Source organism: Vidua macroura, chromosome 1 (genome assembly GCF_024509145.1).
Source record: "Vidua macroura isolate BioBank_ID:100142 chromosome 1, ASM2450914v1, whole genome shotgun sequence".
NCBI classification, from domain to species: Eukaryota; Metazoa; Chordata; class Aves; order Passeriformes; family Viduidae; genus Vidua; species Vidua macroura.
Genome location: NC_071571.1, coordinates 95262246 through 95287278, shown reverse-complemented (window position 1 = coordinate 95287278; position 25033 = coordinate 95262246). Strand labels below are relative to the sequence as shown.

Sequence of the window (25033 nt, the reverse complement as noted above, 5' to 3'; positions counted from 1 at the left end):
TTCTGCAATTTTCCAGTCCAAATCCATGCTGTCTATAAACAAAAAAAACAAATTCACCATGAAAGTAAGTTCCCTACACATTTACAAATCCATTCAGGGCATTGAAAATAATGTCTATCGGTCAGTTACAAAATATGGGACAGTAGCAATCACACACCAAGTACAAGGATCCAAATGTCTCATTCAAGGCCTAAGGCACTGAAAATTATAATGCAAAATGCAAAGTCTTCCTCCAAATTTTCAATAAAATTCACTATATGCTTTTCACATCCCTAAAAATACAGGCTTGCTGATGATAAATCTTGTAGACAATCAAAAGAAAACTGAGAATAAGAAAAGCTATCGAAGCTCCTATCACAAAGAGTTCCCTTAACTGCAGCAAAGTTGCTCTTGACTTTTACTGGTACGACTGGTACCATATTCAGGCCCTTTTTTACAGTAAAGTAATCCAGTGCCTGAATGAGACTAGTGGGTTAAAACATAAAAAAGTGAAGTCAAGTGAGACCTAATAAAACTTGTATTTGTAAAACACACCTGCAGAAAACATATTATCTACCAAAGCTAGGCCCAACCACACATTACTTTTATATCCTGTGCAGCCCTGGGACTCCCCCACATTTCAGCTCCCGCAGAATTCAGCCCATCCCATCCACTGAGAGTACCTACTGCCAAACCTAATGCACTAAAAAAGAAAATCTGACTCTTGGTCCAGGGGAAACTGTGAACCATAATGTTAAGAACTGCAAAAAGATTTAGCATTAAAGACATTTATACAAGCCCCTCGTTAGCAGTCATTTACAGATGAGCAGAATCCCACTAAGCACAGTCATGGAGCTACTGAAGTATTTGGAAATCAGATTAAAACACTACCATCATAATTTCCATTGCCTGAATCCTGTTTTACTATCTGGGGGGAGGCATTCCTCACTGATCAGAAACTGCTTGAAAATGAAAGCACTACACAATGTGATCTTTTAACTATAAATGTCACAAAGCAGTATTTCACACGCTAGAGTTTGATGTAATAGAAACATCCAGTACAAAGAATTACCAGAGATGCTAAACTGACTTTTACAAGGCAGCAAGGTCAAGGCAGGTGTCAAGAAGTGAGGGATTTGTTAAAACTGAGGTTCTATGCAGCTGGATTTCCAAGTGCACACCCCTTTATGCAGACATTTATCCTATTTACTGAACAAGAACTTTTTAGCTCTAGTATGAACACTGGAATCCCTGTGCAACTGACTTAAACATGAAGGGGTATTTCTGAATGCACAAACTGAAACCAATACATTTCCACACCCTTGGAAATACATTTTTTTTAAATGCTAGTGTATGGTAAGTGTGGAATGGTGACTGACAGCTGAGGAAGAAATAAACAAAGACACAAGCAATCCTTTGAAGCAGCTCTTGGGACAACATTTCCAAAAAATGTGGAAGTAGTAGTATGAATAAATAATCTTGGGCATTTTCTATAAGCTTCAGGGCAAAGCTTATCCTGCTATGACCTACCTTTAAGCAACCACACTTCCTTGCTTCCTAAGAGATAAAATAAAGGTTGGGTAAACCTATTTCTCTCTTAGCATCTTGTACAATTTTTCTTCCAAGCTGAGCTATGTTTTGGTTGCTTATATCACAGAAGTACAGCTACAGTAAACTGCCTAAATAATACTTCTATCTCACTGTGTCACTTGTTATTGCATATGGTAACCTGCAAAAAAGGAACACTAACCATTAAAGCTAAATACAGCAGAAGTATCTTTGACATGCACAAAGTTCTTCGGCACTTAACACCCTCACTGTAATGCTTACAAGGAATAAAAGTAGTGCTACAGCTAGTCTAATAACTTCAAAACACTGCATAAGAAATTGTCTCTGAGCAACAATAAAGGGTATCTCTCTCATGACAAGCCATTAATCTACTGAAGTATCCCAAGTTCAGCCAGCAATCCTTAGTTCTGACTTGAGCTGACTGTGTGTTATCTGTTCCTCATCACCATGCCCCATTTCAAGAGGAACTTGAATTGCTGTTTAACACTCTTACTGGCCACCCACATTACATGGGACTGAGTAAGACAGGCCCTGGTAATGCAGAGCAAAGTTGGTAATCAGTAACAGAGTGGAATTTACCTAAGATTCCTACAGGGCAATTGTTGCATGTTCCTCAGTCAGTATGACGTCAGGTTAATGGATAGCATTAAAGGGTACAGACTGCCTTATGCCAAAGCATTGCTGTCCTGTTCCAATCAAACATTTCCTGCATGGATTTGCTGAAGTATAGCTCCCACCATCAGCCTAAAATACAGAAGGGGCAAGCAACTTCATGTGTGTGAGGTGCACCTGGCAAGGGAGGTTTTAACCACTTTTTAGCTGTCCCATGGCTTTTCTCTCTTCCTCTCCTCTCAGTACACACTGCACTCATCCTGGCTGCCAGAATTTTTCTTGCTATCCATTTTCTTGGGACAATCAGCATAATTTCTATTTTGTTCTGTTTCCTCAGTAGGTATTCCCATTAAGATCAACCCACAGTTAATGACAAATAGAATCAAAAAATACTGCTGAGGGCAACACCACAGGAATGTATATACTCACATAGGAGATACCACTGCAGTCCTGAGGAGAGTACAAGGGGAGGAAAAAGTTACAAGTGCTGCTGTGGAGATATACACAGGCTTGTACTGGTCAAAAATGATGGTCCAACCTGCGGTGTTTTGCAGAGAAACCTCAGATCATGAGAAAGTACCACACTGCACATGGCTTTGCTAACATGCATCAGGATTGGACTATCATTGCAGTCCTTTACATTGGACTTGCATTATAGCAAGGCAGATAGGAAAGAGAAATTTCTAAATGGTATTGTTAGATGTGGTCAAACTAGGTAACAAACTAGGTAACAGGTGGAGTCCTAATTTGCTTTAAGGAACAGCTGAACTCTGCTAAGTCCCAACCAACATCTAATGGATCCCTTACTGCTAGCAGAAGGTCTTTGCCTCTGCCCGACTTCTCCTATGATTTGAAGCATCAATTTGCTTGTAATTCCAAGTCCCAAAGTTTCACTGATCTCACTGGAGTTAAGAATTCAAACAACTAGTTTGAGTTGTAAAGCTGAAATGGTTTTACATCCCAATAAGCACCCCTTAGCAATGCCCAAATTAACTGGTGAACATGTAATCACAGCATAACACTCTTATCTTCACAGTTCTGAGACACTTCCTTCTTGAAATGGCCTTATTTCATGGAAGCCTCGAGCAAGAATTACCAATTGTCCAGGACTGAAACATTCTCCAGTTTGTTATATGCTCCTTCAGCAAACTAAATATGCTAAATAACTGAAACATACTTAAGAGTGTACATATAGAACAAGATTTATTTGGTGTAAAATGCCCCAAGAGCACTGCCCTTAGCAGCACAATACTATGGGATTTACAGTAAGTGAGAGTATGGCATGAGAAGCATCTGAAGTGTAATTAATCAAGATATGTAATAAAAATGTTTGATTTTTACACAGTGGGGAGACCTCCCCTTGCACACAGAGAAACACTTTTTCATGTAAGAACAATGATGTCCTGATACTGAATACTGGCGGGTGTTCCATACAGTCATGCTAGCAACAGAAAACATTTACTAGAACTAGCTCTGTTCTCTGCAATTACTATACATTTTTATTTTTCTAATTTCATTTGCTTAGATATTTTATTCTTACTGTTCCTTTCCTCACCAAAATTACAGCCTTGCTGCTTCACTAAAATATTAAAGCAACTCTAAACAAATTTTACTTTTGAATTATTTTGCATCAAAAGACTTCTAAAAAGATGCAATTTTCAATGAAGTTCCAGCTCCTGGACTTGTTATAATTCATATCTGAGCAAAACAAAGTCCAAATTTATGCTTCATAAATCTCCCCTACTCTTTTTCCTCAGAACTTGCTAATGTTATGTTCCTATTCAAGCATTCCAGTTTATATATAGGATTTTCATGTAACAGGCCTGGGATAAATGGTATATGTTACATCCCCAAGACTGTATAACCTGTAAGCAATTCATAGGCAGTTGTCTCTTCTTCAGTTTACTAGAAAAGATACTAAACCAGTCTCTGGCCATGCTCTTCTAGGAGTTTTTGAAATGTAACAAACACAAAGAAAGTGGTCCAGACCTTCTGGTTTTCACATGGAAATCTTGTTGGAGTGACCCACCTGAGAAGAGCACATCATGAGCCTTTACAGATTCAGTGCAAGCCACCAGCATGCTGGCGCTGCTTTGGAGGGTCTGAACTCCAATGCCACTGCACACCTCTCTTCAGCTCCCCATCCCCCCTGAAACCTCATCACGTGGCTCAGCTCCCTTCACCAAGGTCCTGCTTCTCCCTGCCTTCCCCCATTCTCCTTTCTCTCCACACTGCACCTTACTCCCATCTCACTCCTTCATGGTGCTCATATTCTAAGCAGGTCCCACCATGCCACCAGTGATTCCTGACATAAACCAATCACAGCCACACACCACTGTTTTGTATTCACTGATTGAGTTTTTTTTTATATTCTGCACAGTCTTGTGTCCACCTCAGCCAGGTCACAAGCTTCTTGGGCTGAAAGCAGTATTGGTACAGGGCCCAGCACAACAGTCCTCACTCGCAGTCAGCCCCTTCCTGCACTGGGCAGTGCAGTAAAACAATGCGCGTGAAATACAGGTGAATCAGTCTCTCCTTAAAGCATTTTGAAAAATCAGAGTCCAACAGAAGGGAAAAAAAGGCAAAGAGAAGGGAGAGCAGAGGCAGGAGACAAAGGAAATAGAATACACAAGATGGTTTTCACTGGAAGCAGCATTGCAAGGTGATAGATCCTCTCCTTTCCTTGATGTCTTTCCTGGACATGGCCATGCTAGAAGCAGCATTCCTCTCCTTTATTTCTGTATAACACTCCTTTTCTTTTTTTTCTTTTATTTTCTTTGTTTTCCCCTCCTAGATTAATTTTAACATTTACTTCCAGCCCAGACTGACACTTACATGCAAGAAGTAGTACCACCTTTATGGCATTTCCTCACTGGCTGGGCTATCTCAGGTCTGTGCTTTTACTCCATGCTTGCCAAGAACTAAGAGGTATTTAAATTCTTTTCACTTCTTTTCCTGATCTTTCCACCTGCCAACAGCAGTCACAGCCTCAAAAATTATTCTTTCTTCTTCATTTCAGGACTGACATATAGCCTAATGTAACAAACCCAAACACCTTCGCTGCTAAAACCACCATGGCAATGAAGGGGCTCATGCCTTAAAAATACTAACCACCAAATTACTTTCATATATCTAAAACTACATTTTAGGTGAGAAGCTGAAAGATTATAAAAATAGTGTTTTCCTTTCACTTTTATCAACACATATATAATCCCTCACTACTCCCTCAGTCATATCTCTGGGGCTCTTTTCAAGGAAAAATGAAAATCATTTTAAAAGCCCAACAAAAAACCTCAATTTGGGGAAGAGGTGAGCAACAATCTACAGATGGTTCACACAGCTTTGGACACAACTCAGTGAACATTCAGGTACAGTTTTGCAAGTGGCTTGAATGATAAATAAAAATGAAGAATCATCTGGGGCAGGAATACCTCAAAATCATCCAAAGTCTGGTCTTAAGTAAGCAAACGTGCTCTGAGCCACCTCTTCCCACATAGCTGTCACACAAAGCACAAATACTCCATGCAAGATCTCTGCATGACAGGTATCACACAGTACACTATGTGTAACTCTAGAAAACTCCTATTTACCCTCCCTCCAACCAGATGAAGCACACTTGGTAGTCAGCCCAACAGCTGATAAACTGGGTTTGCAACACTACACCCCAGTGCCTGAGAAATCATGATGCTACTCGACAAAGGCAGCAGAGGCAAATTCCAGACGTGTTAAAAGGAGTGCCTGCCCTGGAGGCTCTCAACCCCAATTCTTGCTCTTCTCCCAGTGTGCCTTGTCAATACTTCCCTGCTCCTGCCACCCTCAGCTCCAACACCTGCTGGCCCTAAGTGACCATAGAGGTGCCCTGCTAAGACCCTGTGTGTCAACAGTGCTCCTCAGATTATTAAGAATTAAATGCACAAAGAAATACTTTCAGCTGAGTCAAGGCCACAGCATTCAATACTTGGCTGTCTCAAGGCCCTTTTCTGACACAGGGTAACACAGTAATGCATGAAAGGGGGAAACAAAGAGTAAAGATAGGAAAGTAAAAAAAAAAAAAAACAAAAACAGATATTGTATAAACTTTTGAGTAGCACAAGATTTTCTTGATTATGGCCTGAGTAAAAATAATGCTGTAGCAATAATGTCAGGAACAGGAACTGAGAGCCCTGCTTGTCTGCCTCCACTGGGGAGGAAGCCTGTCCATGGGGCTGGAGCTCTATTCTTGATGGAAAATCTTCACCTGGAAGAGTAACTAAAAAAAGCTGCAGCAAAGGATAGCAAACTACAGCAGTTCTAGGACAAAATGTGCTTCAAGGCCATACCAGAACACCTCATTTTTGCAGGCACATACATGAGGGCAGAATCTGGCCTGTATTCCATATACTTTAAGTTACTGCTCATAGGGGAGGGAAAAAAAAACCCTTTTGAGTTACAGCAGAATCTGCAGAAGAATCTTAGAGCTTGCTGGACAGAAGGACTCCAGTTCCTTAGAATACCAGGGCAGTGCCAATAAACCTCCATACCAAAATGAGATAATTAGGAAACTTTAGTCCTGAACATTTACCTATGAAAACTCCTTGTAAACATAGCAAAACAAATAAGCAAAAAACTTTAAACTTTCTTTCAAGTTAAAAAAAACCCTGCCATTTGTAAAAAATGTTCCCTTCACTGAGACACTAAATAAACTCTAGTAATAGACAACACTTCTCTTGTACTGAAATGTTTCTCATTAGCCAATTAAATACTTGATTAGCTCCTCAGCTGTGATGTTAGCAAATATAAAATGCAGCAGCCACCATCCCAACCCATCACTGCAAATATATCCCTTTTCCAAAATGTGCCTTTATTCGAGCCCATCAGTTTGCTGCATCTTTACAGTTAAAGCAAACAAGGATCAATTTGGTACCCAAAGAAGTGAATTTCCAGTCGCTGGCATCAGTTAAGCCAGGAACTTTAATTCCTATGAGAACATAGTGCTGTGTGACTAACTCTCCCCTTTCAGGACTTTCTCAGTCCTGCAGCAAGGGCTCAAAGCCAGAGTTGAGTCAAGAAGCAGAACAAGCAAAAGAATGAGACAACTCCTCCGGTTAGAAATAAAATATGGAGAGCATATAAGAACAGTTTTCCTATTTGAATGCCATACGAGGAAGTGTTGCGGTGTTTCCAGCCCAACTGCAGAGAGATGGTTTTCCATCACAGCAGTTCTGATTGCAGCATTGTACATTACACTGGTGAAACATGGCAGCCCCATTTAACTCTAGACAAAGCTGCAATTTTATCACCACACCTTGTGTCAGAAGTATCTCGGTGATACAAACAGAGTAGGCATGTACCCAAAAGGAAATTTAAGTGTTCAAGAATTCAACAGCATATGGGAAAGCCAAATTCGGAGTCTTTTAAACATGCAAGTAATCATACTGTAAATATTTAAGAATCTGTACAAATCTAGCTTGTCACTAGACTTTCTGGAGTTGTTTTTTTTACGGAAAGGTGAAAAAGCATAAAAAACCCCTGCTGTTCTTGGATTAATTTGAATATATCCACCATTGCTTCAAAAATTTATGAAAAACACGTAACAATTCACAATTCTGGAAAATGTCGCTTTGTTGCTGTGGAGTCTGAAGCCAGGAGAAAGGGCAACATTATATAATATCCTGAAAGAGCAAGGTAATTGAATAAACCCACTCTCTTCCACAATGGTGCAGATTACTTCATCCACGATGGTCTTGAAAATGAGTTTAACTCTATAGATAACTATGTTCTTCAGAACAAAAGGAATGAAAATGAGAGGAAACCGTTTTTGTTCACCAAACAGAAAACAAACAAAAACCAGCAGAAGGGCAAGTAAGGAAAGAATGGTTAATCTCACATTTCTAAAAGGGTATTATAAACAAAGCATGATGAACAACAAAAATAAAGGATTAAAAAAAAAGACACGAAAGTGCTTAATGGTGTTCTTTTAAATATTTACTTTGCTGCTATTTGGAGAATAATTTGTTCCATTTAGTAGCATTGGGCTCAAAGGACCGCTTTAATCCAGAGAGATTAATTATAGCCTTTGGAGTTATAAACACAATTTGGGAAGTGAAGCGGAGAAGAGGAGAGAGACTCCTCTCACGCTGGCGTTTTAACAAGTTTTTATGTGCTTTGGGGCTATGCTACACAGGCTACACCTGTACACCGCAGACAGAACACTGCACAGAACACCCATGAACTGTGCAAAAACAGCCCCCAAGACATCCAGGGGGCTATCCTGAATATCCTACAGTGTTGCTATAGGCAACTAAAATACTTCTCAGGTATCCTTCCTCAAAATACAAGTTCACCAGCGCATTACAAAAACGTCATCTCGCTTGTATTACCTGCACCAGAAAGGAGCTGCCACACTGAGACAAGCAGTGGACATGCTTCCACTGCACTAAGACCTCGCACATGCTTTCACGTATTTCTCTCTCTGGTCATCGCTGTGTCCCAGACCAGGTGCCAAAAGGGACCAGCAACAATTACTAGGGCAAAGCTGGGAGCGATCTTACCTAGCAAGGGATTGGTTGCTCCCTCCTCCGAGCTCTCCTCAGTCCCCTCCTCTCCCAAGCCAGAGGTGGCTGAGTCCTCTGGGGCGGATGCAGAGCCAGGGGTGCTGGGCCCGCTGACGGACCCCGAGTCCCCTTCCTCACTGCTGGAGCCGTAGCGGTCCGGCTGGGCGGCTGTCCCACCCTCGCTGCAGCTCCTCCGCTCCTTGCGGTGCACCCGTGAGTGCAGCACCATTTGGTGGTAGGTGCGGAAGATCTTCCCGCACTCAAAGCACTCAGTGGACTTGTTCTGGGTGGCCCGCCGGCTCTGCCGCGAGGCAGGGCGATAATCCAGATCCCCTGGGGCAAGCGGGCAGCTCTCCCCCGCTGGGACACTGCCAGTTTTCTCCAGGCGCCCACTGGTGCAGCTCTTCTTCTTAGGGTTGCTGGGTGAGTCCTGGTCTCGCTTGCGCTTCTCCTGGTTGACAAGGATATACTCCCTCTTATCCTTGTCGTAAGTCACGTCTGCATCTGCCAGGGCCTCATCCCATCCCACATACTTCACATACTCTGAGGGCTCTACTACTTTTCCTTTGGTGGCCAGCTGCCAAGCTTGGTAGCTACTGACCGGATCCAGCTCAGCTACTCTTTTCCCAGGCTGTCCTCTCGTAACTCTATCCAGCCCTACAGATGGCTGTAGATTGAGACACTGCAAGAAAAACTGCTTGGTTACCGAGGAGCTCAGGCTCCTATCAGTCAAGCCCTCAGCTTTATTCCCAGTGCCGCCTGGCTGCACACGGTAGTGAACAGCATTATGCACTTTCAGGCTTTCCATATTTGTAAACAGATTTCCGCACTTGGTGCAAACTTCATACAGAGATAGGCCGGTCACAATTGTCTCCTCTTGTATCACGTCATTGATAGTGGCAATCAGCTCCAAATCATTTTTTGGTTTGTTTTTGCTCCCAGACCTGGGGCCATGTGACTTCATGTGGTTTTTGAGAAACCAGGGCTCTTTGAATCTCCTGCCACAAATATGGCACCCGTGATCAAATGACCCCCTGTGCTTTTTCATGTGAGCTTTCAGGAACCAGGTTTGACTAAAGGTCTGACCACAGACTTCGCACGGGAACTCGCCCACATTCAGCTCGCTCTTGCAGTTCTCAGTGTAGGTCTCCCCATTGGGGACCTGAGCTGTTATATGGTCTTTCTCTATGTGGTTTAACAGCGTCTCCTCCCTCAAGGTCATGTAGCTGCACAACCTGCACTTGAACGGTTTGTGGACCTCGTGCAGGTGCTGCTCCAGGTCCTTCTTCCTTTCGAATTTGTTTTTGCAGAAGGTGCACTGGTAAGAGGTCAGCTTGTCATCCTCCTCAGCTGGTGCCATCTCTGTGACGTCCTTCTTGCTGCTTCTCAACAAGATCTTGCTGCTATCAACCTGAACGGTACCGTTCAAGATCTTGTTGCAGGCAGACGTACTTTTAGTGGGGCTGGTGCACCCGCCAAGGCCCTCTGAAACGCCCATCTCTCCCAGCTGTGCCTCCCCCACCTCTGCCTCGTGCCCCTGACTTAAAGTGCCTGTCCTGTGACTGCGGATGTGAATCTTCAGGTTGCCCTTTTGGGAAGCTCTGTGGTCACAGTAAGGGCATTTGTAGGGCTTCTCACCTGTGTGCTTCCTCATGTGCTGAGACAGGGAGCTCTGAAAAGGGAAACTTTTACCGCAGATGCAACAGCTGTGGCACATGGTCTTGTCAGCATCCATGTCGTTCTTGCTTAGTTTGCCAGGGCTGAAGGATCTCCGTAACTCCATTTCTACCTCTCTGCTCCGATCCATCTGTATTACTGCAACAGGGGGTAAGCGGGGCAGGAGGACAAAAGCATGTCTGGCAGCAGAGGAGGGCTGGACCGCGTTCTCAATCATACGGTTCTGCAGAGAGGTGTTTTATTGCTTCATTCTCAGGGTAACGTTTCTCCTTTCAGCTGCTCCACAGAGTTCACAGCACCGATTTATTTCTGTGTGCTTTGTAAGCAGATGGCATAGATTACCTGAAACAAGAACAAAATCATACAAATGTACAGATTCTTAAATATAGTCAAACCTATTCATGTTTTGAATTCAACGGCTTCCAGCACTCACTCTGCACTCAGAAGTGCACCATATGACCATCTATTGCACCAAAAGGCAGTAGTTTATCTTTTTGTCTTTTTTCTAGACTTCAGTGACAAGCACAATTACTAAATAAGTAAAATCCATAAAAGAGCAAATACTCATTTCCATACACTGACATCAGTGTCTTGAATGAAATACAAACTTTAAAAATATTTTTTGTTTCAAAACCAGGCAGAAGTGGCTAAAAATACACCTTAAATGAGGAAAACATTTCTTGTGGGGGTTATTACACTTTAAATCTGTGGCTTTACCATCATGTGTAATTTCATGTAAAAAGACTTACTTGCCAAAGATAAAAGGCTTTCCTAGAGACTTTAGTAAGTATCATATTCCTGCTGGCAACTGCATTACTTTGTGTCTCAGACAGCTCGGCTGTGCTTTAAGTGGCAGGCACAGAAAGGCGCAAAGGCTGAGGACGCTCAGTACTTTGATTACAGAGCAAACAAGAATGCAGAGCCTGACAAAGCACTCATGAAAACTAAAAGTTATTTCCCGCTGGACAGTGAACTAAAAAGACCCTCCAAGTATAAATTTTAGTCTCAAACTAACAAAGCAAAGTGATAATGTAGCTATCAAAGTACCTCAAATGTGAGTGATTTATGTCAACATGACATACAGGAAATGACACCACCACCCACCTCAATGAACCAGAATTTTAACTGTAAACAAACAAAACAAGAAAAAACTCTGATTAACAGAGCAGATTAATAAAAGTTTAAATATTTTTGTATCTCCTCATGCAAGGGTCAGTATCTTAGTGCAAGATTAAACAGATCAGCACCTTGAATACAGCAAAAAAACAACTATCAAATTCCGCATAGGCTATTTCTTTTCAAATTACTACGCTGTAAAACAAAATCTTTCCCCCCTCCTATCCTCATTAAGAACTACAAACACCCCATGACTAAGATCAAAGAACACAGCATTTTCTAATGAAGAGAACTGATCTATTGCCACATTAAGAAAACATCAGCTTCTTAAAATGTAGCTAAAAATATGCAGAGCACTAATGAGACCACATATTCCCACATCCATCGACATCTATGACTCAACAAAGAGCTACAGATCTACAGCTGCAAATTTTAAGATTTCTCACTGTATTTACCTCTGAGTCTCTTCAATACATAAATAAGCGGTCTGACCATATTACCAGCAGGAGCTAACAAAAAGGAAGACTGTCGCAATGCTCATCTCACTCACAGGCTACAGAAGAATTTCATTACATTTAATTTAATCTAGCCCTCTTATTTGCTACAAGACATTCATTTCTGGGCTGGATTTTCTGCATATCTAGTATCCATTTAGCATGTTAGGGAGTTCTCAAACAGCATCAAACCCAAACTACCTTTTCCTTAGAGACCTGACAATAGCATTTAAGGGATGAGTTACAAAAGCAATTTCATTTCTTGAATGAAGCATTTTTTTATTAATCAAAAAAAATAGATATCTCAAATTCAGAAGTCCATGTGAGCAGGAAATTTACAAACTACAGAATCTAAACTAATCTTTGAAATCAGTAATTTAAAATCAAACTGAGGGACAGTCTCAGAAGAAACTTCCTGGGTTTAGGATAAAGGATGTCAGCCACTGAAATTGTGGCTGTACCAGAAGGTACAAACACACCAGACAGAAAATACAAGTTTATACTGCCCAACAGTGGATGAAACAACATAGAATAACATCTTATTTATCTGACCCACAACATAAAACTGCCAAGTAACAACCCGTATTGTCTTGTAATCAAAGATTTAACCTAAATGTCATTAAATCATAAAAAAGAAACACCAGGTTCAAGTACACTATGCTAAATGCAAGCAACTGCTTCTTCTGAAATGTTCTACACCATTTCAGAAAAAAAAAAATAAAGCTTTGGGAACAAATTTTTTCATGTATTATTTTATACAATGTTTTCTACATTCTTAATTTTCTACAGCTCACATCAGTGAGCATATTACTTCTATTGGCAGGCTGATTTTTAGACTAACATTTTTTTTTTAATTATTCTTTTAAAATGTAGGGCCCATTTTAACTCAGCTTTCTGCAGTGTTCCCTGTCTGAAAGTTCAAAAGAGCTTTAAGAGCCAAGCTTAGACAAGAATGCTGTATGCAGCAGTCTAAGCACATGTGGATCCAAAGCATCAGAGTCCCTTTGTTTACTTGGCCACAGATTCCCTGGGCTTACTCTTGACATATTTCACTTTAATTATTTATAGCATTTTCATTAATGAAACTTAGTTATGAAAATGAGGCTATGAAGAAAGCATTACTTATAAGAAGGGTATTAGCCACTCACAGGAGAGCCTCCTAGTCCTGTATTAAATTAGGCCTGAGGGGGAAAAATGTCAGACTTGAAAACTACTGAATAATTTTATTAGTATAAAATACTTAATGTAAGTGTTATCATCTTCACAAAAATATTCTGAGAATTTTTTTTCATCTTTATTACTTTATCTTGCCCAATACACTGCAATCTGTGACTTAAAAGTTGGAATAAAGTATTCCTACAATTGAATTATTTGAATTCATGCACATGTAAGACTCACAAAATTTCAAGTCTGATATTCCAGAGACAAAATTCTAGGGGGATGAAGGGTGTTCATCCAACCTGAGCTTGCTTTACACAGTATGTGGAGGTCAGTCTTTGTCTTTGGTAAAATGTATAAACAACTCACTTCTCCCTCCTCATATCATTTGAGTGGCTACTTAGAAGTAATTCTTCCAGAGAAGTCTCTCTGCAGAACAGCAAAGCTGGTTCATTGGACAGTAGTAAATAAAATTACAACTTTGAAAAAAAAAAACTTTAATTTAGAAAACTGAACTTAGAAAGTAAGGGAAAAAACACTGGTCAAGAATCCTCACAATAGAAAATAACATTCTGCCTTAATAATTTTTATCTTGGGATTAAATACTAAACATCAAAAATCGCACAATGGATGGAAGACAACTGGTAAATCAAACACCAGTCACTCTTTCATTAGGAGTAAAATTTTGCCACATTTATCTTTGTTTCTTTCTGGCTGTGATAATTTAAAAAGTTGTATTTTGAAACAATTCAAAATTTTAAAGTATTCTGAAATAATTCTCTATCAGCACACCTGGAATGCAGCCACCTCCAGCTACCATCAGGCTACTGAAAGTGTTTCAGGTGATAACCAGCAGCCCTTCACTGTTTTGGTCCAAGCTCACTCTGCGGTTCCATAGCACTGGCTCATCACACAGAATCCATAGAGTCACACCGAGCCCACAGATTCCTCCCAGACTGTCACAGCACAGAAATCCCCACCAGCAGAGAGGCAAGTCATAAGAAAACACAAATGAATGTAAACCATAAATTAATATATAGTCTTTAAAAATATTTTGTGTGTCTCAATGGCACTGCAGTCTATGCCAAATGCCATCCACCTACTTGGGGGAGCTGCCATACTCTAAGGGGCATAGAAACTAGATTCAGTTTATTTTGTTGAACTAGGAATCAGCAGTTCATGTAAGAAGCAGCTGGCCACTATCCATAAGGCATTTTCAGCCCCTTTTAAAATACACTTATCATCACTGCTTACACATGAGTTTGGTATATAAAGCAAGATGGAAGAGAAAAATGAACAAAGACCAGGACAGGTGGTGTGCTGAGAAATAAATGCCGTTGCACAGCCAAATATTTTAGTTATAAGGTTTCTTCCTGCACCACTGCCTCACTAGATTCTTTGCCTTGACCCACATGGGAACAAATAAAAACAAACTTTGTTTTATTCCCCTGGTGCCTCCAAAGGGAAAACAAGCTTTCCTACATGCTTAAAGCAGTTACTTGTCAGAATTTACTCTATTTCAAACTTTTACACATTAAAATTCCTTTAGTTTTTAAAACTAACTTGGACAGAGTTGTTTCCTTTCAGAGAAAGCACATTTGACCAAAGTGACTTGCTCTCACCACAGAGCCCCAGCATCTTTTCCATCACCATCCATGGCTTTCCCTTAGGCTGCAGTAGCCTGTCCCTGCTGGCAGCTCACCAGGTACACTGGTGCATGGCTGCATCACCCTCACAACTTCTGCAAGTCCCTCATTTAGCCTTGCAATGAAGCATGCCCAGAAGTACAGGGAAAGTGCACTTTGTGTAACATAAGAGCACTCTGAAATATATATTACTCTTCTCTTCATCCCACCTTCCTACTCTGGAAGAGGACGAGGTATTGAGGACTGCCCACAGGTCCTCAAAGGAAAGACACAGCCTCCTAAGGACCTTTTGTGCCTCTTGGAAAACAATTAATAAAAAGAGAAATTTAAAATAAACAACACAGGAAAACTGGGGGGGGGGGGGGGAGGGGGGAAGAATAAATTAAGACAAAAAGAATTCAAAAGATACCACACTGGAAAAGTAATTGCAAATTCATTTCTCACATACAAATATTCTGTGCAGTGCAGAAAAACATACAAAATTATTCCTGTTCCAACACAGAACAAGCAAACTATGTATTTCCTTTAAATTTCTCCTCAATTAAACATTATTTTTTAAAATCATATTCCATGATCTATAATGGCAAGAAGGGAAAACTCTTCAGTAAGTAATAAAGAAGAAAATACAATTTGGGAAGCTACACAGACCTATTCAAATAGCACAGTGCGTCTTTTAAAACAAACTGCTTTCAGTCTGGGTGTATCTCAAGTCCCATCTGGAGAAATAATCGCTCTTCTAATGTCCAAGATGTTTGAACATGCACTGCAATCACTCCACCATATTCCTCTACCAAAAGCAATGAGGATTTTGAACAAAAAATAAATAAACAAACAAACAAACAAAAAAAACACCTATGGGAGGCATGATCATGATGAAAAATATCTTACTGAAATTCCTTCTAGATGATGAAATGATAGGACATAGCATGTAAATATCTAGGTGAATTTGAGGAAGTTGTGTTTTTGAAGAACAGCAGCCTGGAGAGAGGTGCTCTGCTGATTTGAGACTGCTCAGATCACCTCGGAGCCAAACAGGCTTTGCCATTCAGGGCAAAGACGCCAGACAAGAGTGAAGTGCAGGAAGAGAGGTGACAAAAGACAGAACATTTTACAGCCCTCGAGCTCACTGAACCACAGAGACCTTTCTCCCCATCTGTGTCTTCACCCTAGGCTACAGGCTCTGTCCTCCACACACACCAGCCTTACTCTACCTGCACGTCCTCCTCCTCACTTTGTGAGGGGACTTGGCTTCTTCTGAACAGCCACATCCCATGGGGCTCATCAGTCCATCACCCTGACTAAAGGCTCAATCCTGCCCACACAAGTCCTACCCAATGCCTCTTATAGACCGTATCACCAGACTATGGACCACAGACTACACCAGAACACAGAAGAACGAGCTTATCTTTAAACAGGAAGCCTGTACCTGAATTTGCAGGAAATTCTGGCATTCTGCAGCCTGCAAGGGGTAAAGGCAGCATAGTTCTAAATGGATTTTTTGAGATTAAACCAAACTAACCCAGTAAAAACCTATCCAAAAATCCCAAGCCAGTTGCAGAATACTGGCAAATTTTCTAAATGTATTCAGTTATCAGAAGTAGCAATCTGGACAACAGACCTCCTGAAGTCTGTTGAAGCCTGCCAAAATTGACACAGGACTGAAAAAGAAAAATAAAAAGCTTCTGGAAAAACAAACAAGAAATTTCTATTAATCTATTTCCACTCAGGCTTTTAAAATCCTTGGGCAGCATTTTGCAAAACGTCTTTTGTTTAATTATTTTCAACCAGCCTTCCCCTGCAGCTGGTGAAGCTCTTCCCCTTTGCAAAGTTTGCTGTCTGAACCCTGAGATATTATTTTGAGCTTCTCCAAATACATCATGTGTTTTTGTGTCTTTCTCCCTCCATGAGCTAATGACATTTTGCAGCAGGCTTCCGAGCAGCAGCCAGGAAAGCAGAGTCAGGCTTTTCCCAACTGATACCGCACCCTTAGCAGAGGAAGGAATACATGAAATAAAGGTAAAAACACTAATGCTGAAAAAGCTGGAGGCACAAGTTTGCAACGAGGTGATTGCTCTCAAAATGAAGTCAACAAAACCTCTGTAACCCAGATTTTTTTGTGGGTCCTCAGGAATCAGTTCAGGAGCAAAGCGGGGGGGGGCAGGGGGGAGTTTGTTTTCACACTGCTACAGGGTATGTTGAGAAACACAGAGCTGTCACCCACTCAGTACATACTTTGTGTTTTAGTGTACTGTGCGTGTTTGTCTTCTGAGAGACAAAGAAATGTACTTTACTAGTTACACTGTAGTATTCCAAGCAATTAATTGAAATGTATCATTAACATCCAGGACAAGCTTTATCTTGCTACCAAAACAAAGGGACCATTCTTTGAACAAATTGAGGGGGAAAATCCCATAATGACAATGAAGAGTTCCTCTCCCTAAAAACTGTGCTGCACAAGAGTAACAATTACGGGCTTATATTCTACAGACTGAGGTTGCGAATGGCTGCATGAAGTGATGCATTCACTATTGGGAGAGTAAGTACCATTGATGACAAGGCCTTGGGGCTTCTGCTGTTCGCAGACCAATCAATAATCCATTATGAACAAACTACATTTCCCCCTAATATGAAGAAATGAATAAAAGGGAACCACTAACACTAGTACTTTCATGGAAAAAAAACCCTACAATGCAGAAATCACAAAATGCCATCACAAGACTTAAAACTACTGGTGATGTCTAACACTGACAGAACTACCCACAATAATCCTTTATTTTACAGCAGTTGCTGGAGACCATTACATTATATTAAAAAAAAAAAGGAAAAAAAAAGCTTATTTTAACAGTAAGATTTTTTCAAGGCTACTTATTCTGGCTGCAGGACAAAACAAAAAGCAACATTAATCTTTCAAGGCAAAGAGGAGAAAATGAACTAACTTCACCCAAACATCTACCAGCTTGCTTCAAACTATTTTCTAATGCAACACAAATAAGAACTTCTAATTAGAAATAACTGTCCAAATGTGACTGGTCAACCATAACAAGACTTTATTGCAGCAGCTGCGTTACCATCCAGACATGAGGCCCTGAAACTGTTGTTCTCCCATTGTCATTGTCAGATGCTACAATACAATCAAGAGAGGATCCATTTGAATAGCACAACCATAGCAAACCTCAGCATCCTGAGTCCAGTTTCTACCCAGACCTCCCAGCACAGCACCAGAAGGCAGAAGAGAAAAGCTCTCCTGAAAAATTACAGATAAATAAATTTAAAAAAAACCAAAAAGTTACTGATTTTTTTGATGGGTAACAATAAATTAGACCCAACGGAAACGCTGACACTGATACTAGTAATGCAAAAGGCAGCCTATGTCCTTTTTCTGAAATGTAAAGACTTAGTAGTTAAAGTTGACCCTGCAGGGTGGGGGACTAGCGGGAATGAATGCACAATGTGATTATTGATCAGCCCTAGAAAAGCCAAGAACTGCACCAGTGCAGATGTGATTTTTTTTTTTTTCCTAGGGTCATTACTGATATATATTGGCAAGTCAAAAGCTCTTATTTTGACATACTGTAACAGTATCATTAATTCTGAAAATAAGCATCAACTTCAGTTCCAGAAAAAAAAAAAAGGGGAAAAAAAAAAACTTCAAAAACCCCAATGACAACAACAAAAAAACCTCCATTTTACTTCAGTGTAACAGTAATGTTTTCCTATTTGGCCAAACCCACCAAGGGAGTTATTTTAATGGCTTATTATTCCCGAAACCCAAGATTTAAAAGTTGAAGAAACATTAACAGTTCTGATAGTGTCAAACAAAAAAGTAAGTCAGTTATAAGCAAAGTCACCTCAATCCTGTGTACCACCTCCTTATTCAAATCGATGGCATTGATGCTGTCTATTCATGCATGTCTATGGAGATGCATATATATATGGGCAGCACAGTATTTTCCCAGCATCCAATAGTGCTTTTATATTTAATGATCTTTTTAGGGTTTCCACTGCAGATGAATTTACACGGAGTTGTAACATGGCCATTTTAATCTTCAGTGTAGGGGCTGATCTCAAACTGTATGGGCGGGGTATTTTTCTGTTAAATATACTCTGTTCCAAGCTCAGTTTCTATCTTACAACAGAAAAAAAATTTAGAAGTACCTATTTTTTATTTGCAGTGTCATGACAAGGACATACTTATGTTTTTTTCAATTTTTACATTATCTGTATAGAAGAACAGGGACTGGATCATCACAGGGACTGGATCATCAGCTGGCAGAAAGCGCAGGAATGCAGTACATGGCACACACAGACACGTACCCACCCCTTCTTGCTGCCTCTTTCGTTTGCCCCATCAACGCAAGCTACACACAAACCACATCTTCAGCTGTCCTAAGAGCACACAGTGCCAGGAAATCAATTTGTATCAATTCAGAAGCTGCACCGCCAACTAAAACTGGAATGCCTTTGTGCTGTGTACATCAAGACCTGAATGCAAGAAAAACGTGAGCATAATTGAAGGTAAACGCTTTGAATTGCTGATTTCCTACCCCAGCAAAAGTTACACGAAGCAACCTTGCCCTAAGTGCCCACCCAAATTCCATTCTGTCACAACTAACAATTTCACCAGTAAAGAACAAACTTCAGTGATTTAGCAGACTCACGCAGCGCTGTAACTTGTCCACAGCAGACCTCAAATGTGAAAAGCTGTATGTTTAATACCAAACACGTTTACTAGCTACAGACATGTGATCACCAGGTCAATGGAAGGTAAATATTATTTCTATGGGCCATTGCTGCAAGATAAGCTGTGTGAAGAATTAAGAAATTCAAGGTAATAAATTAATTTCACTTATACACAATATATCCTACTGCTCAAACTGCAACAGTAAAATCATTACCTTATAATAGAAGCGTTGCCAAACGTTAGCCTCTTAACAGACTGAAAATTGCAGCACTGTGCTTTGATTAACTACTAATGTCTTACTGTAACAAAAATTATTTCTGAAGTAACACCACCAATTTGTTTGCTTACTTTTTCCCCCTCTACCCCATTATAAGGTAATTAAAAAGCAGTTAAACAAAAGCAAAAAGAGTGCATTGAAAAAACAACAAAACAAAAAATTGGGGGCAGGGGAGAAGGAGTGGGACAGAAAGGGCAGAGGGGAAAGGGAGAGGAACTGTGCCCTGAAAAACAAGAACAAATAATCATATTTAATAAACCATAAAAGTATTCTGTTAAACATTACCTTCTGAGATAGCACTGAGAAGCAACACAAAATTCATAAAACAGACAGCTGACAAGATCTCATTTGCAGATGTTGGGCTACTTTTTTTAATCTGGGTGTGTAGAGATGTGTATGTGTGTGTGTATATAAAGTATTTCACCGTAAGCTCTTGTAAAGCACAAACAGCATGGACAAGCTCTATTTTAGGAAGCTTTTTTAAACTTCTTAAGAACTTAAGCAGGTAATTCATTAAGACTTTCAATCACAGTTTTTCCATTCTCTGCAACATTTCTGAATGTCAAGCATGCAGACTATGCTCAGGCCCAGACGAAGACACTGCACTTCAGAGATCCCTCACCACCCAAGCTGAAGGTTGCTCTATACCAGCTGAGACTCAGGACCTACTATGCTGCTTAAATCACACATGCCTTTGGCTCCATGACACCCCCAGTCCCAAACTGGCAGAGGACAGTGCTGAGGGACAATCTGTGGATAGCCAGTGTCTTAGAAATACCTTCTTTACACTGAAGTACACAATACCCCTGAAGGTCAGTCCATCCACAAGTGTAATTTGTGATGATGAGTTTATCTTACACATAGCAGTAAGACAGATGCCTGCTAGCAGTTTAAAAGAAGGATCAAAAGTTCCTAAGTTCACCAGTATTCTAAAGATGAAATGTCAGCTGTTGCTTCATTACTCCAACAGTTAATTTTAGAATTTTCTGCAGTTATCATCATTAAAAGCCATTTCCATTACACATGTGATAAATCCAACTTCAAAATACACTGAATCTTGTACTGGTCTGTCCCTGCCAGCACAGAAAACCAAACACACCTAGCCAGGACAATAAAAATGGCATAACCATAAAACATTATTTAATTTGCACATTGAAGTAACTACTTTTCTCCTCTTTTCATTCATTTACTTTTTTAAACACAAAGAGAAGAAAATAATAGTCTGATATGTCAAATGAATACAAAGCACAAGATCACTTTTTCTGGATTTCAAACCTTCCAGTCAGGAGAAAAGAAACTAAACCTGAAATCAAATCTTTCAGCTGGCTGTTGGTCTGGCTTATTTTGGTATGAAGTGCTGAACTATCTCTGTGGAACATCGCTGCAGTGTATCACCTAAAAGAGACAAACATCCCATCCACTCCTTATAAATACAATTTCAAAGCATATTTTACCAGCCCTGTCAACTTTGCTCTCATAACAGCACAATGAAAAGCATGCTTCAGAATTTGGCAGGTCAGGACATTGTGGAATCACAAGATGAACCCCGTTAACTCTATTCAGAACTACTTAGTATATGTATTTCTCCTCTTCTTGCAATTTAATCAAAGACTTGGAACCTTTGGGCCAGTCTTTCACCTAGAGCATACAAGGCACTTTCCCAGAACTCCAAAGATAGACAGAAATTTAGCCAAATGCAGAAAATGTGTGAAAAAGAAGGGCCTGGGTGGACATCTCCAAAATCATTCCTGAGCTCACTGCTCGCCTTTAGTACAGGAAGGCAGCGTTAAGAGCATAGAAAAAAGTAAAGAAACCCCACCCCTGCTTAGATACTCTGGTAACAGCCTCAACACTCAAACTGAGCAACTACTTCAAAATAAACCAAAACCTCTAAAATTATCACTCACAGGATAGCAAGCAAGCAAGCCTGCAAGGAAGAAAGGTCTAGTGGCACAGGCTGTTGCCAGTTAATTTATTTTTCCATATAGCACAACTATAACTTGCAAGACAAATCTATTGACTGGTAAGAAAAACATTAATTACATACACCAAGAACATCAATCTGTTTGCATCACAAAATATTAGTTAGATTTTATTACTGCTTTCAAAAAATGAGTGTTTGTACCACATGCACAGACCAGCACCTTCTCCTCTCACCACTCTTCACAACAGAGACCTCAACACACCACCATGGCCATATGTGTCACTGCACTTTCCACCACAGCCCACGTCCCTGCCCATCCCACATCACTTCTGCAGCACTGCTACCCTGTGACCTGGCTCCATCCCACCGCTGTCACCACCATGCCTCCTAGCCCCAGCTATCCATACATGCTGCCTGCCTCTCAGATTCTTCCTGGACAACCTGAGGCCAGTTGCCAGGCTCACACTCCCTTCCCGGCCACTGCCATCCCACAGATGTACTTTAAAGGCCACGTCTTTTCCCCACTCTTCCCTGTCTGTCCGCCTGCCCTCCAGCCTTTCTCAGTTGTCCCCAACACTTCTGCTTCTTCCAGGAGCACTTTCACTTCCTTGTGTCTCCCAAACCTGTTTGGGCCCTTCATGACTAATTCTTCCATTTGGGCTCTCCCTCATTAGTACAGCCTCAGTCCCTGCTCACTGGCTTGTTGTTTGCCAGGACATTACAGCACACACTCACATGCCTCCTCCTTGCCCCTTCTGTCCTCTTCCCCAGAAGATGCCCACTCTTCAGGCTTTTATATCCTCAGTTACAACAGAACCATGTCCAGCCTCCAAGCTGGTAACTTGTCCCCCCCCTCTGTCTGTTCAGCAACTGCTGCTGTCCCAAAAATCAAAGGATGGCAACACCCATGCCAAATGCCTTGCGTGTGAGGCTCCAGTGCCATTCTTCTTCAAGGACCTATACAGTTCCACCCTACTCTCTTTTGTGTGGGCAGTGACTCACCCTCCCTAATACAGCTTTTATATCAGTTTCCCACTTACGACCTTGTGTTCTGACACTGCATTTAGAACTCATTTTTCATTATATTTTCATTCATTCTTAAATTATATTTTCCACAAATGACTCAAAATTATTTTCTAAAATTAAATCCATCACTCAGTTTTGTATAGTTTTTTCCCCTAATGCATGCATAATACGTGTACTACATGTTGCTATGTTCTAATTGATATGTATATTCCTCAAGGCAGGAACTTGAGATATTTTGTATGTACTCTTTTATGTACTTTTAAACAGTGCCAAATGTTCCAACTTCAAATAATTTCTAAGAGCAAATTATCATTATAAAGTCAAGATTCACCTTTTCAAAGAGTCAAAGTCCCTCTTTTCATCAGAGGTACAGACAGAAGTTGAGAAATAGCTTCTTTCCCATAAGCTCCAAAAGTAAACTAACCCCTTCTTTTGCCTACCCAGAGTTCATCCCTTAAGTTAACCAAAAGGACCATCAAATAAATGGTAAAGGTAAGCTAGTAAAGAAGCTAACAAGGCATAAATCACATGTCACTGACCTCTAGCCTGTCTGCCTATTTGAAATATACACTTCCAGCCAATGTTATGTATTTACATTTAATAACAAGAAGCATAATGACAAATAGAATTCAAGTGCTGCACTTCTCTCTCTATTTCTTCACAAGCAACTGGAAAAAAATGTAGGCTATCAAATTAAAGGGTAAGATCCTTAGAGGTGATGCTCACTTCAGTGATGTATTCTTCTCACAGGAGTTAGTCACTTTCTACAGCTGGGACTGTAAGTATGATTTGAAAGCTTTTCAAACTCACTTTCCTCCAGCATGAGCATGCTGCTTTATATCACACATTTTCCCATTCTGCAAATAGTAATATACTCCTTCACCCCTCAGGGCAATGCTGCAGCAAGTAGATTTTCCACCAGAGAAGCACAACATCACTGTGACTCTTTAACTCCAAGAGCAGAATTTGAGCCACACTGCTAAATCCTTAAACCTGTTACACAACAAATAAGCATGGATTACAGCGTGGCTGGTTCATTATGGGATGTTTTGTGATGCTATTCCTAACACACAAACGCCATTTGTCTTGGCCACATACATAAAGACCGTTCTCCTATTTTAGGTTATCCATCTTTACCATCGCTTTCACTTCTTTGCATCTTGTCCATTTATTACTAATTTACTCCCTATTTAATATATTTCTACACTGCAGACAGTCTTAAATAGTCATGATGTAACAGCACAGTATTATATTTGCTCTATATATAAATAACTGCTACAATACACTTACCTGACACTTCTTACTACCAAAACAAACCATTTCTATAACTATATATTATCTTCTGTACTCCATGGCTACTCCACTTGCAGCACTAAACAAAGAGCACACAAATAAAAACTAAGTAATCTATGCCAGGGAGGTTTATATTTCAGTAGAAATAGCAAGCGTAAGTTGTAGAAAATGCCTGACTAAAAGGACATTTTTAGGCAGGTGTAATCCAATTTTGGCAGGTTTACAAGAGTCAGCTACAATATTTGCTAATACTTTAGAGGATTTGGGATTTTATTTTTTTAACAGATAAGATTTTTTTTCAGATAAGCCCACCTGTATTCACTTCCTTAAGTAATGGGTACATTTACCAAAGCTACTGTTTATAATCTGAAGAGATGATTTTCTCACAAGTAAAAATTTGCCATATATGTAAGAAAAAACCAGCCTCAATTTGACCAACAGTAAAAAAACACAATCTTGAAAGAAAAAAGCACACGTTATTACTACTGTGAATGGGGTCAGAAGTACACCACCTTATCTATAAGCAAGTATTTTGTAAAAATAAAGACATTTTTTCCTTAACCCTTGTATCAGGTTTGTATTCAAACATGACAACTCCTTTCAAGATCACAACTCGAAAAATAAAGGTTTACAATTAAAAGTATTGTCCTTCCTTCTGACACACTTCTTTTTTCACAGGCTTTCAAGTATCTCCTGAACTTGATTAATTCAAGCATGATTCATTCAACTAATATTTAAAATCAAGGTGTTAAATACAATATCCAAAACCAGGCATGGATAAAACTTGCAGAGAAAGCACAATAAAAATGGGTGTTATAGTACTGCCAACTCAGAGCACTAAATCTCATGGGTCAAGCACTCAAATATCATGGTATATCCATCAGCTTAGGTGAGGTTTTTGACCAAAACTTGTCTGCGAATTCTCCTATTTGTCTTTTGAGCTTTTATAGTACACTCAGTCATATCTCAAGCTTCTTCCAATAACCACAAAGTCAAGGAACTTTCTGTTCTTACAGGCTTACATCTTCTCTTTTGGAACCACTGGACT

General features: G+C 40.2%; 1 protein-coding gene across 3 annotated transcripts in view; it reads right to left on the bottom strand.

The window, feature by feature from the left end:
• Positions 1–25033, bottom strand: part of ZNF516 (zinc finger protein 516) — a 100989-nt gene that overhangs the window by 47982 nt on the left and 27974 nt on the right. For all 3 annotated transcript variants that reach the window (XM_053993547.1, XM_053993526.1, XM_053993537.1), the window contains exon 2: positions 8691–10712. In XM_053993547.1, the coding sequence (XP_053849522.1) occupies positions 8691–10587 (1897 nt within the window). In that variant the 5' untranslated portion in view covers positions 10588–10712. The remainder of the gene's footprint in view (positions 1–8690; positions 10713–25033) is intronic.